Genomic DNA, 13,259 nt, shown 5'->3' on the forward strand with positions numbered 1-13,259 from the left:
CAATGACATGACGCAGAATCCCAGGATCTCCTATTCATAAATGCCCAGTCCCATAAAAAAAAAAAAACCCATTCTCCCTCGTTTCAGATATAAAGCCAAAGCAGTCTACATGCAGGACTCCTTCCTCTTCTTTTCTTTGTTTTTCCTTTTTCCCGTTTTGACATCTTGTCCCAATTAACCTGGCAGATTGTTTATGTGGTTTTGGTCATTTATAGTGACACATGACAGCTTACTGTTATGTCCACTGAGTGATTGTTTCTATTTTTGATTCCAGAGAAACCACACTCTCTTTGTTCTCTGGGATTTCTTGCAGCCCACTCTGATCGGGGGTTAGCAGACACGAATTCTTCTTCAAGTTCCAATTTCTGTTGATGGGGAAGTACTCAAATGTACTCTCTATTCTTTTTTTTCTCGGTTAACCTAGATTTAAGTCCCATTTAAGTCTACAGGCCTTTGATCCAGCTTCCTGGAGAAACTGAGAGATTGATTGACCTACTTTGTATTGTACTTTATATCCTAATGTTTTACTACTGTTTTATCCGTAACAGACAGCGTATCCGTGTGTCTTTGCACAGATAAAGCTCCAAACTGCACAGTTTCTAGCCTCCTCAGACCTCCCAATAATTTTTAGTTGTCACATAACTATTCCTAAAAGCTCTATTTGATGCCAGTCGCATAGTAGCTGTTAGCCTTTGGCCAGTGGACTTAACTTTATGGTATTAAGTAGGATCTGTGATCATTTTGTAACCAGACATAATTTTCTTTTTAAGTACTGTAAAATAATTCAAGCATGACGCTCCTCGCCGCAACTATATACACAAGAACTACAACTACAATAATCCATTGAGCCGGAAATTATTTCCGGAACGGAAGCGTCTAAGGGCGAGAGATGTGCAGCCTTTACAATGGAGTGTGGAGTCAAGAGCCATCCCGCAAGTAATAAAACATCCGGCATGCGCCTGGGTTTTCAAAATAAAGGCAGAGGGCTCAAAGCTCTTCACCGTTTTACGTGCTGCAGTTTTAAATTTAACCAGACCAGTAAATTAATAATAACAATAAAGATAAATTGATAAAATGTCAGAAAAGTAAAAGGTAAATCGACGTATCACAGACCACAAAGAACTAGAAACAAATGAATATTGTGAATTATTGTTTTTGGTTTTTTTTTTTTGTTTTTTTTTTTGACAAAACTGCTTTAAGGTGAGATAGCTTAAGCTATCAAGCTATTAAGCTTTTCAAATTTGAAAAGTACAAAACAAAGATGGTCTCAAGCTGATCTCTTTAACCATTCGCTGCTCGGCCATTGCACTCCAGCTCGTATCTTATCAAAACACCAAGTTAACAGAAGGCTAGAAATTACAAGAAATATCTGAGCTTTTTATTCCTACAATGACAGGATCGCGTATCTCTGTGGTGACAATGTATGAAAAAAGACACAAGAAGTCACTGAATAGTTTCACAGGTATGAAAAATAAATTAATTATATGCTATTACCTTTTCTTCAATCACTTTTTACATCAATGGGACATTTTTTATATGCAAGGGCAAACGTGGTGAGCACTTTTGCCCTTGCATATAAAAACCTTAACCATCAAAGTAAAATGCGACACGAGGCTATATTCTGGGATGTCTCCAGCAAAGATTCTCCGGACTTAGTACTAAAGGACCACATTAGCTGAATTTTTCAATCACAACACAACACTTTACAAAAAAAAAGAGAAAAAAAAAGACCTATATCAGAATCAGAATACTTTATTAATCCCGAAGGAAATTCGGGATGTTTGCCTATATTTACCAGAACTTTATGGCCTAGTTTATTTTTAGAATATTTTTTAAAAAATTTTATAAAAATCTATTGTTTCACCAACAAGTTGATTCCCAAAGATGGCTGTAAATTTGGTAAATTTCAGCATGGAGCGCAGTGCATCCTTAAAAAATTTGAGGAAACCGTGTATCCTTAAGAAACGAGGGGGGGGGGGGCTCTACTACATGTTTACAATTGTACTGTAAACTGTAGACTGTAAAGAATGTGCAGATATTAAGGGTGCGCAAGTATTACTACTACAGATCTCAACAATGTTGAAACAGTATGGGATCATCTTGATACAGAATGGAGTAAAAGGCAGCCAACATCCAATGAAGATCTTTGAATGTCCTTAAAGAAGCCTGAGGGACTAGTCCTGAAGACAAGTTGAAGAAACGTTAAAGAAAAGTTTGCCCAAGAGAGTTAAGGTTATATTAAAGTCTAAAGGTGGTCATATTTAAATGTGACTCCAAAGCTCTGTCTTTACCTTATATAATGTATTTGCATGTATCCTATTTTCCAAGCAAAATAAAAAAAAAAAAGGCCCGTATATACGAGCGTTTGTGGCGAAATAAGTTTTACTATTAAGCGGAGATGCCGCTTTTATTCTGAAAGACGTAAGCCGGAAGTGTCTTTGTTGTTGCTACCGCTGGATTACAGGCGAATCAGAAAATCAATTAAGTTATGAAAAATACCATTAATTGCCTTTCTTTGTCACCGCAGCTCATGAAGAAATGGCGGATTTCCAGACGTTGGACATTTAGGGAAAAACACTTGACACCTAATGGCGTTTTAACCGACGGTAACAACCATCTCAGTCGACAGGAATATTTACGTTTTTTAGGTAAGTTAGCTCGAAAGCTAACTAGTGAAGTTGACATTAGCTGCCCAGCTAATTTAGCTGAACGTTACCATGCTTAGCTCCCGGCTAATACTAAGTAAAGATGGCACTTGTCAATCATACTACGCGCTGACGAGGACGCGCTTTGATTAGACACTCGTAAGGTTGTGCGCCGCCAGTTTTCTCAGATCTTACTGTCATTTCTTGTTGTATACTGACATGGCCAGCTTCATGCAACACACGGGCATGTTTGAACTTAATTTGTTACCTGACTGAATGGTTTCCTCTGTCGGGTTTCAGCACCAGAGCTAATGGGCTAGCCATTTTGTTTAAGTAGCTTGGTGGTCTTTACTTATACTGTTTACATGCACCAGCTCAAACCCCGATTCACCAGTGTCCTGCCAGTGTTGGTTATCTTTACGAGAATTTGATAATGCCACCATAACTGAATAAAGTGCTAATTTAGATTATGTTAATATCAATGTAATGTCCCCCCAGCTGGTGTTATTAAAATACATAAAAATAAATCCTGATCCAAACCATTATTGTTTTCTTATGCCCATGATTCATCACACTTTATGAAATTTGGCCTGTTAGTTTTTGCATGTTAATGGTATTCTCCTGTTATGTTAATTATATTTTGTATAGGTTTGTACGTGTTTTTAGTTATATCCCTCGATTAACGTGGTATGGTAACGTTGTACTTGAATCTGTAGAAATGCTGAGAACTACTTTCCAAATATTCCAGGCAAGAATGAGCTGATAGTTGTGGAAGTCTGCAAGAGGACATTGCAAACAGGAGAGAGGCTGACTGGAAGATGCCAAGAAAAAAACAACAGAATCCACAGCCAGTGAAGTGTAGGTATTCAGAGATGTTTTTTAATGTTGGGAACTTGATGCAGACCTGAGCCACAGTCCTAGAATTATTTGTCACTCCACACCAGGTGTGTCAAGGATTAGCCCGGCAAAGACTCTAGTCAGGCCCACTGGGTAGCTTTGGAAAATGTGAAGGAGGTTTACATTTGTTTTCTTGTACAGTAAGCATAAGAAAACAATGAAATTTGCTCTGAACTAACAAGAACTTTATATTTTATAATTTGAGACAATCGGGACAATGAACTATCAGATTTATTTCTGTAATTCTACACATTTATTACATAGTTTCACTGGGCCAGCCCACTTAATATCAAAGTAAATTGCATGTGGGCCACAATGTAAAATGAGTTTGACATCCCTCCTCCACACTGACTGTAACTCTAGCATTTTAAATGAAATCTATGTCTATGTGTCTTGATTATTTATTTATTTATTTATTTATACATTTATCCTCTTTTATTGCTCACCTCTGAGCTTTTAAGGAATTGAAATGTTTCATACTGACAGACGGTGCTGGAACAAATGTTAGTATTAGTGTGAATGTTGAAGTTGCTTCTCCCATTGATGTAGTGCTATTTTGTGTTTTTAAAAGAAGATATTTCGAGTTATTTAATGGCAGAAAATTGCACGTTTCCTCTCTGTGTCTTATTCTGAGCAGTAGCTGAATTAGCATGAAACAAACTCATATGTTAGCAGTTGGATGCATTAGAAAGAGTTTAAACTGTAACATAAACTTGATGCCACCAGCATTAACCTTTCTCTTAACAACATAACATAACGTAAGTAGTTATTCTAATTGATGTTGCAGGTTACCTTTGTTTTTTTATAGAAAAGAAGTGGCAAGTCTATAGAATGGAGAAAGCGCCAACCTGTAGTTATGCAGTTGCCATGTTGTAGTTATACATAGGGCTGCTTAATTATGGCAAAACTCATACTCTCATTCACATTGGTTAATAATGACGTGATTATTTAACACAATCTATCCCAATTTTTTAAACTTTTAAAAAGTAAAAAGGTATGTCTTTTCAATCAAGTGGATTTCTGAGGAAAAAAGCCCCAATAAATAAATACCAAATAAATAAATGTGAAATGAACTGTCTGACAGCCTGGTGGGAGTGAGTTTGAGTTTTGTTTTTTGCTTTGAAGGATTAGACATAAGGGGAAAAGATGAAGCAAAATGATAATTTTATCCTGAGGGCATGGATTTGATAGCTGGTAGAAGGCAAAATTATAACTGAACTTCAAATGTGATTAATTGCACAGTCCTAATTATACAGCCATTTTTTAACTTTCACGTGGCTTTCTTCCACAGGCTAGTATTTTGATTTACTTGACCAGAACACCATAAGGAGATGTTTTATTATCCACCTATTCATTTAAAATGTAAAAGTAGAATCATCCCACACAGTTACCATACATTATTGTCTATGTGCCAAATGCAAAAATGACCAGTAGATGGTAGCAAGATGCTGGTACAGGAAAGTTACCAAAATGGGCTGTTGAGCTTGATGCCCTACAACTGGCCTGATTCTAGTTTTCTGAAGAGTGACAGCTGTGCGATGGCAGTTTGGATTCCATCAAATAAAAAATAAAAAAACAAGTTAAAATTTCACACATCATTACTTGTAACTGTAGTACAAAAAAAACCTCCATCTGTTTGCTTGCAGATATTTTTGTTGTTGTTGTGGGGTAGAAAAATTCTGATTTTCTGCTTTTGGCTTTTAAAGCCATATTTAAATAGATACTACACTCTAATGCCAACAAATATTTGATTGCCTGTCTTCACGTCCATATGGACTTTAGTGACATCCCGTTCTTAATCCATAGGGTTTAATATGATGTCGGCCCACCCTTTGCAGCTGTAACAGCTTCAACTCCTCTGATAGACTTTCTAAAAGGTTTAGGAGTGTTTATGGGAATTTTTGACAATTGTGGCAGAAACACATTTGTGGGGTCAGACACTAATATTGGACAGGAAGGCCTGGCTTGCTGGCCTCTCTGTTCATGTTTTCTGTTGGGTTGAGGTCGGGACTCCGTGTAGGCCATTTAAGTTCTTCCCCACCAAACTTGCTCATCCATGTTTTTATGGGGCTTGCTTTGTGCACTGGTGTGTAGTCATGTTGGAAAAGGAATGGGCCATCCCCAAACTGTTCCCCAAAGTTTGGAGGGTGAAATTGTCCAAAATTTCTCGGTTTGCTTAAGCATTAAGAGTTCCTTTCACTGGAACTAAGGAGCCGACCAGCTCCTAAAAAACACCCCCACACCATAATCCCCCCTCCACTAAACTTTACACTTGGCACAATGCAGTTTAACAGGTACCGTTCTCCTGGTAACTGCCAATACCAGACTCGTCCATTGGATTGACAGACAGAAAAGCATGATTCGTCACTCCAGAGAACATGTCTCGACTGCTCAGCAGTTCAGCTTTAGCGTGCTTTACACCTCTGCATCCCCCGCTTTGCATTACACTTGGTGATGTCGGCCATGGAACCCCACACCTTGAAGCCATTTTTGATCTAATCTGAAGGCCACATGAAGTTTGGAGGTTTGTAATGTTTGGCTCTGTAAAAAGCGACCTCTGTGCACTTTGCACCTCAGCATCTGTTGCTGTTGATCCCAATTGCTTCCAATTTGTTATAATATGACTAACAGCTGATTGTGGAATATTTACTAGCGAGGAAACGACAGATGGCATCCTATCACGATATCACACTGGAATTCACTGAGCTCCTGAGAGCGACCCATTCTTTCACAAATGTTTGTAAAAGGAGTTTGCGTGCCTAGGTGTTGATTGTAAACACCTGTGGCCATGGAAGTGATTGAAACAACTGAATGAAATTATTTGGATAGGTGAATGAATACTTTTGGCAATATAGTGTATCATGCTTTTATAAATGCTCAAAACTAGCATCCCCAAAACCAAATAATAAAGTTAGATTTACTAAAAGAGGGAAATATCACTCCCTGATTGATTTAAGGCAGTATTCTTACCATAAACCTTTTTCGGCTAGGCTCATGTTCATAGTGAGTGAGATATCACGATTGTCATGGGATGTTTACATAAAAAAGTGTAGACAGCTCAACTTTCTAATGGAACAAAGTATGAATGAAAAATATCTATGTAAAATATAATTAAATTGTAAAGAAGTGATGTTAGTGATTAAATGTTTGATTCTCTGTGACTGTAGTGGATTCTGAAGATGATGTAGCCATTGAAGCCCCAGAAAACCTCCCCTTAGACACAGACTTCCTTCTAGGACAAGACCTTGAGTTTGATGATCCTGATCAGGACAACAAGATTCTAGGCCTGGAAAAGTTCTCAGGTTTGTAAACCCTTTTTTATGAATAAATCTAAATTTTATAATCCTTACTGTTGTATTCCTGCTTGTTGTGTAGATACCTGTGGTTTCTGTGGTTGGTAACATCACTGCAGCTGTATCTGCACACAGTGCAACCAAATAAACTCATGATGATTTAATAAAGAAGTAAAAAAATTATGTAACCACAGGGTATTTTATGATGCACAAGGAGTTGGTATAGTGCAGGTCCATCTCAGTATAACTGAGATGGTTGTTTTAAATAGAAACAAAAAAGGCATTACCTTAGACTGGCCTAATGGTGTACAGTACACCTACAGGGGCCAATATGGGTTGTAGTATTAGTGGCTCATTCCAAATCGATCTGTGTATTTGTTTTTTGGAATTTTTTTTTTCAACCTTAAATAAACCACATTTCTTGTGATGATTTCACAATAAAAGCCCCAGTGTGTTTAATACAAAGCAGAGGCAGTCATAGTAAGTTAGTAACTTAAACGAGGTCTGATGCGGCACTGGGAGCGTGAACATGAAACCGTGAAGGCTTTCTCAGTTAAAGAAAATGCAAACAGCAGTGATCCAAAATATTCTTTATTGTCACCATCCTCAGTAATTTTATATTTTGTATGGTGCCTCATTAAAACAAGTATAAAACAGATAAAATGTAGAGTAGAAATAAAATGTGCAGTGCTTTTATTTAAAGGTTAGCAGCAGCGATCATAGTGCACAATACAATATAAGCCTCCCACCACATAACAAAAAACTTTGTAGTGAGTTGCAGTAATTGTTAGTTAAAAGTACATTAAACAAATCATGCAGAGTATATAAAAACCTTGGTTTCCTTTCAGAAAAATCGTAGTGATTAATGATAGACGGTATGTAAAATGAATGTAGTTTGCAGGTCGAAAAAGTGAAGCCAATGCCGTAAAACTTGCATTCTTTGTAACGGCCAGCAGGGGGTGCTCTTTTGGTTGTAATAAAAGGCTTCTGTTTGTATTGAAGTTGTGGGAAAATATCCCTTGTATCACCCCGGTAAACACTTTTTTGATGACTTTAAAGTAACAAGTTCATTTTCTAAATTCTGATCATTATTAGAGTCAGAAAGGACGATGAGCCAGTGGATGCTCATTGGCTAATAAAGTGCCATTCACCAGTTGTTAGCCAATGATAGTGCTGTGCTGAAATGCGAGCATGTTCTCAAAAGGCAACAAGGCTGAACTGTTTGTGCACCAGCATCCTTCACTGTATCTGCTCATCTATTTATCCTCTAATTTTTGCTCTTTTAGTGACTTTTACTTTTCTATTTGTGTTGTTTTTAAAAAAAATCATTATTTATAAAGATCTCAGTGCACATTTCATAGAATTAGACTACTGATTAAACACTAAATGGACTGGATGACCACACAGCTTGGTCTTTATAGTGTATTTCAGCAGCGGAGCAGTGTGAAGCAGATTTGTTTCAAAACAATTGATTATATAAACGTAACATGGAAATAGCATATTAAATAGAATCAGCCATCTCTGTTTTTTCCCCTGTGTGCCGGGGTCACAGGTTTGTACAGTTTGTCAGTAATGAAGTGTTGTCCCACAATGAATCAGTAAGAGAATGGGTGCTATCAGCTCACATTTCCCAGCATGCCTCTTTGTCAGAGTGATCTGAAAAATGGAAAAGTAGAGAAAGGAACTGAGACCCCATTATTATATGGGGTCATAAAAATAGGACTATTACCATCAAGGACACCATTATAAAAGGGCATTTATTCATCATCATCATCATCATCGTCATCTGCTGCAGCCTCTGCTCCCACTACCCCACTGCCATTATCGTTTCCCCCCTCATCATCATCATCATCATCATCATCATCATCATCTACCCTCATCATCATTATCATCATCATCAGAAGCAGCAGCCTCGCCATTATAGTCATCATCATTATCATTAGGCTTGGTAATCATCCACGAGGGGTTTCCATGGGCCAGGATAAAAGGGCAGCCTCAGCTCTCGCCTCTCTCGCACTTCGTCTCAGCCTCACTGACGGAAGGTGGTCTCCTGGCCTTCTCGCTTTCCGACGTATCAGACGAAGCCGCAGAGCGCTCTGCCCCGAAGCTTTTCTTTCTGCCCTTCTGGAAACAATATCTCTCTCCTTTTTCTTTTTTCCTTTGATGTCTGAATATTCTCAGATGATATTTACAACATCTTAAAATGCACTTAACCTTGCAGCTCTGTGAGTATGAAGCGTTTTCATGAGATTCACTACTTCCCTCAGTTTGATGTGTTTGAGCATGTCTTCTTTTTAGTAATTGCTGGTTTGTACCGTGTTTAAATTGTGTCCATTAGTTTTGAGTGATTAAGTGAGTTGACAGTGGGTTGGTGCCTTCAGATGTCCTTACGCTTCCTTTGTATCAATCCCCAGCAGTATAAAAAGAACTTCATTCATTTTATATTGCATATTATATTGGCGTTTTTTCCTGTGACACTTTAGTCACGGTACATTTCTAAACTTAAGGGATTAAGTTTTCTGAATAATAATGCATTTTGTGTTGACGTATTTCACAATTTTTTGCAAAAACTGTATATTTTAAACTTTTAGTTATGTTTATTTCATGATTCCTTATGAAATTGGATTTCTGTAAAAGTCATGCTCTCTTTTGAGCCAGCATGCCTGAATAATACAGATTAATAACAGATACCTGAGAATAGAACTGTACTATGTTCATTTTCTGTCTTCTCTTTTCTTCTTCTGTAGTTTCTCTTTCCTTAGATTTCTTAAGCTCAGTCATATTACCCGTTTAATTAGAGTTGCATACTGATTAATACAGGCAGTGCTGCAAATGTAAATGTAAGCACAGCTCTGAGAGCTGCCTAATCAAATATTTCTCTTGTCTTCCCTGCACAGAAGTTGCTGCCGAGATCGGTTTCTCCGTGTATCCTCTGGGTGATGAGAGTTCTGCTTACAGCCAGCTGAGCATGGAAAGTGAAACGGACAACTCGCGCAGCACGACGGACAATGGGAGGGAAGACGAAGGCAGAGCGACCCAGTCTGAGCCCAGTTTCCCTCCTTACCTGTCCTGCAGGGGCTGCGGACAGCTCCGCGATGAACCTCTGGGACCTGGCATTGACCTCGTTGGCCCGTACTGCCTTAGGTGTTGCAAAGCCTCTCGGGAAGCTAAGAGTACGGACTTCTGCTCACCTTTTGGGAGCATCAGCGGTATCCGCTCAGGTTCTAATATGCAGCTTGATTGTGAAGAGGTGGGAAATGGGATGGGTGACAAGGCGCTGACAGCCGAGGACAAATCGGCTAAAATGCACTCGTGTCATCTCTGCGGATTCTCCTCGCGTTACGCCAACCACGTGAAGCGTCACATGAAGACGCACAATGGGGAGAAGCCTTTTAACTGCCCGCTGTGCACGTACGCCTCAGCTCAGCTGGTGAACCTCCAGAGACACCTTCGCATTCACACGGGGGAAAAACCTTACAAATGTGACAGCTGCACTTTTGCCTGCAGCTCTCTCGGCAACCTCAAGAGGCACCAGCGCATGCACGTACCCTGTGTGGGGGTGGGGCAGGACGCACCGTCACGACCCACCAGTGGCCAGAACAGTCTGAAGAGGCAAGGGACCGGGCAGAGAGAAGAGGTTTCTGGTGCTGCAGGCAAAGGTGTGTCTCATTTCTTTTACTTTAGTTGCCCAGTGCTGATGCATGAAAGCTCATTTTGATGTCTTTAAATCATCTTTGATGCCTAATAACTGTCTAATCTGATTGTGAAGTTACAGAGGTTGCACGGCCAACGTCAAACCTGACTTTGACAGCCCAGAACAGCGACTACCTGTCAGCCTTTGATAGCCTAAAGGGAGCATCTCCGCCCCCCATAGCAGCTTCCAATCCAGCTCCGGGTCATCAACCTCCACCCTTGCTGGAGACGACAGGCAGCAGCGAAAGCAGAGCATCAAGAGGGGGTGTAGCAGACAGGAGCGGCCTCCCACCGTCACTTTTCCCTTTTACCTGCCGGCTCTGTGGCATCGTCCTGGAAGACGAGGACGGCTCCTCGGCCCAGATTTGTGCCAAGTGTACCCTCGAAATGCTGACTAAAGACTCCTCGTCATCTCCCAACAGCCCCGGCGAGCGCAGTGACAAGGTTTACACGTGCGCCGCCTGCCCCTTTCTCACACACTACCCTAACCACTTGGCACGCCACATGAAAACTCACAGCGGCGAGAAACCGTACAAGTGCCCACAGTGCGATTACGCCTCAGCACACTTCGACAACCTCAAGCGGCACCACAGAGTGCACACCGGCGAGAAACCCTACAAGTGCCATTTGTGCGATTACGCGTGCGGGAATCTGGCCAACCTAAAGCGCCATCAGCGGGTGCACTCTGGCGCCAAGCCCTTCCAGTGCGCCGTGTGCAGTTACAGCTGCAACCAGAGCATGAACCTGAAGCGGCACATGCTCCGGCACACCGGGGAGAAGCCCTATAAATGTCAAGAGTGCGGCTACACCACGGGCCACTGGGACAACTACAAGAGACACCAGAAGAAGCACGGTCTGGCCACAGACGGCTGGGTGAAAGTGCCGATGACGGGAAACAATGAAGAGCAGGAAGTGAGGAAAGGGATGGGAGCTGGGCTTCAAACTCACAGAAAGGAAGCAGGGGTCGATATGCAGTACATGCCAAGGGAGGGGAGTCAGACAATACACTCGTGCTACAAACTTGAGATTGTATAAATTCTAACTCAGCAAAACTAAGCTACCAGCAAGTTGTCCTTTGATTTCCACAGAGCCTTTATATTGTTTTGGTGTGTGTCCGTCTTTCAGTGTTTTGTCAGATGTCTTCTGAGGCTGCTAATTGTTCGTTTGTAGGATCTCACACAAATATGATAATGTGTTGATGTCTTCTAGTCCTTTTTTCGTTTTGTTTTTTCATGTCAAGACTAAAGGACTTCTTTTTCTGTGGAAGTCCACTCCCTGTCTAATTCTGTATGTTAACACACAGTAGGCTAACTGTAAAAATATTCCTCTCACACTGTAATACATATCTGATTGTTCGTTCTGACGAGGACACTACCAAATATTCCTTGTTACATGGAACTGATGCAACTATTTGCCTGGACTTTTAAAGCTGCACTGTGTAGTCTTTGAAATGTTTTCATGATGAAGTTCTTTGAATGTTCAAGATTGTTTTTTTCACATCTTACATCATTAGAAGACAGACGTTATTTTGACATGTGTTCTGTTTTTCTACTTTTCCCAAACTACACAGTGCAGCTTTAAGCAGAGATGAGTCCTTGAGCGGGCCATACTGTGCTTTGTTTGCTTTCAGCAACAAGCTCTGCCTTCAGTTTGATGTACTACTATAAAAGTGCTATTTAATAGTAATGAAACACTTAACTCATCCCTCTGATTTGGTGCTAAAATGCTCAGATTATGGTAAAGAACAGATTAGAATAGAATTTTATTCTAAAACTGGACTCAAAATCATGTAAAAAGTTCATCTTCAGTCTGTATGCGGTAAAATAAAAAAGCACAATCTTACACACATAGCTGCATTTTCCAAGTTTGGGATTAAGGTTAAAAAAATACAAGTGAAAATGAAATGTATGAGCATGCTGTTCAATTATTTATTTATTTTGCCCCAAACACTTGTATTACATTGACATATCAGTTATTTCTGATTTAAATGATTTCACTGTTTTCAAAAGGTTCTTCTTTTTTAGAGGAAACCACTTAATCACCTCACTTGCGATTACTGTTTACTGTGAATTTTATTTTATTGTTTTGAGGAAAAAAAAGATGACACTGTTAGCAAGCATGTGAGTGTGTATTGGTTGTTTTCTTTTTCTAATGTGGCTCTTATACACTGCTAGAAGTGCATACTTTATAGAGTCTTATTTTGAATGTGTGGTGTGTTATTTGCTTGCCATGGGAATAATAACTGTGATTTCAGATTTACTCTTTGTGAATGACTGTTTTATGCAAGTGAGATGTTTGACAGGTCGCAAACTTGCCGTGTCATGATGGAGCATTGTACCTTTAGATTAGTGATGACATCCCGCAAGTGGCTATTTGTGTCTTTATGCAGTGTCTCATAAATGCCTTAAGTGAGGAACTTTTGAAATAAACACATGGAATTCATTTCATTGAATGTCAGATGTCAGACTTCTGATTTTTACTCAGATCTTTGTGACCTTTTCACACACGGGCATCTACATTCCTAAAGACAAAGGGACAAAATAACCAAACATAATCTGGTTTGAGAATGTTGTATATGTTCACTGATTAGTAACCAGTAAACACATCCCGATGATCCAGAGTTTATTTCCACAGAAGGATAAGATAAACCAACAGGTTTATATTGGTTTGACTGTGTTTAGAAACAAATGTATTTATAAAATCCTATCAACAGACCATTACTGGATATAAT

The 13,259-nt window shown here is 39.7% G+C and overlaps 1 protein-coding gene across 3 annotated transcripts; it reads left to right on the forward strand.

Moving 5' to 3' along the window:
* The first annotated feature begins 2,534 nt into the window (after positions 1–2,534).
* znf513a (zinc finger protein 513a) lies at positions 2,535–12,980 on the forward strand. 3 transcript variants are annotated; one of them, XM_084952255.1, is made up of 5 exons: positions 2,535–2,648; positions 3,394–3,503; positions 6,710–6,844; positions 9,733–10,494; positions 10,605–12,980. In XM_084952255.1, exons 2-5 carry the CDS (start codon positions 3,464–3,466, stop codon positions 11,561–11,563), a joined length of 1,896 nt encoding a protein of 631 aa, XP_084808381.1. In that variant the 5' UTR covers positions 2,535–2,648; positions 3,394–3,463; the 3' UTR covers positions 11,564–12,980. The 3 variants fall into 3 exon arrangements, with proteins under 3 accessions (XP_084808381.1, XP_084808382.1, XP_084808383.1); XM_084952256.1 differs by having other exon boundaries at positions 10,611–12,980; XM_084952257.1 differs by lacking the exons at positions 2,535–2,648; positions 3,394–3,503; positions 6,710–6,844 and adding an exon at positions 6,860–9,060.
* The last annotated feature ends 279 nt before the right edge of the window (positions 12,981–13,259 follow it).

This window comes from Perissodus microlepis, chromosome 15, assembly GCF_051167445.1.
Source record: "Perissodus microlepis isolate ML-2025 ecotype Zambia chromosome 15, ASM5116744v1, whole genome shotgun sequence".
NCBI lineage: Eukaryota > Metazoa > Chordata > Actinopteri > Cichliformes > Cichlidae > Perissodus > Perissodus microlepis.

Bases quoted from the DNA above. Each gene is read 5' to 3' on its own strand.
- znf513a (XM_084952255.1), top strand. From the start codon at position 3,464: ATGCCAAGAAAAAAACAACAGAATCCACAGCCAGTGAAGT. The intron at 3,504-6,709 runs GTAGGTATTCAG...CTGTGACTGTAG, and splicing joins GAATCCACAGCCAGTGAAGT to TGGATTCTGAAGATGATGTA. The intron at 6,845-9,732 runs GTTTGTAAACCC...TTCCCTGCACAG, and splicing joins AGGCCTGGAAAAGTTCTCAG to AAGTTGCTGCCGAGATCGGT.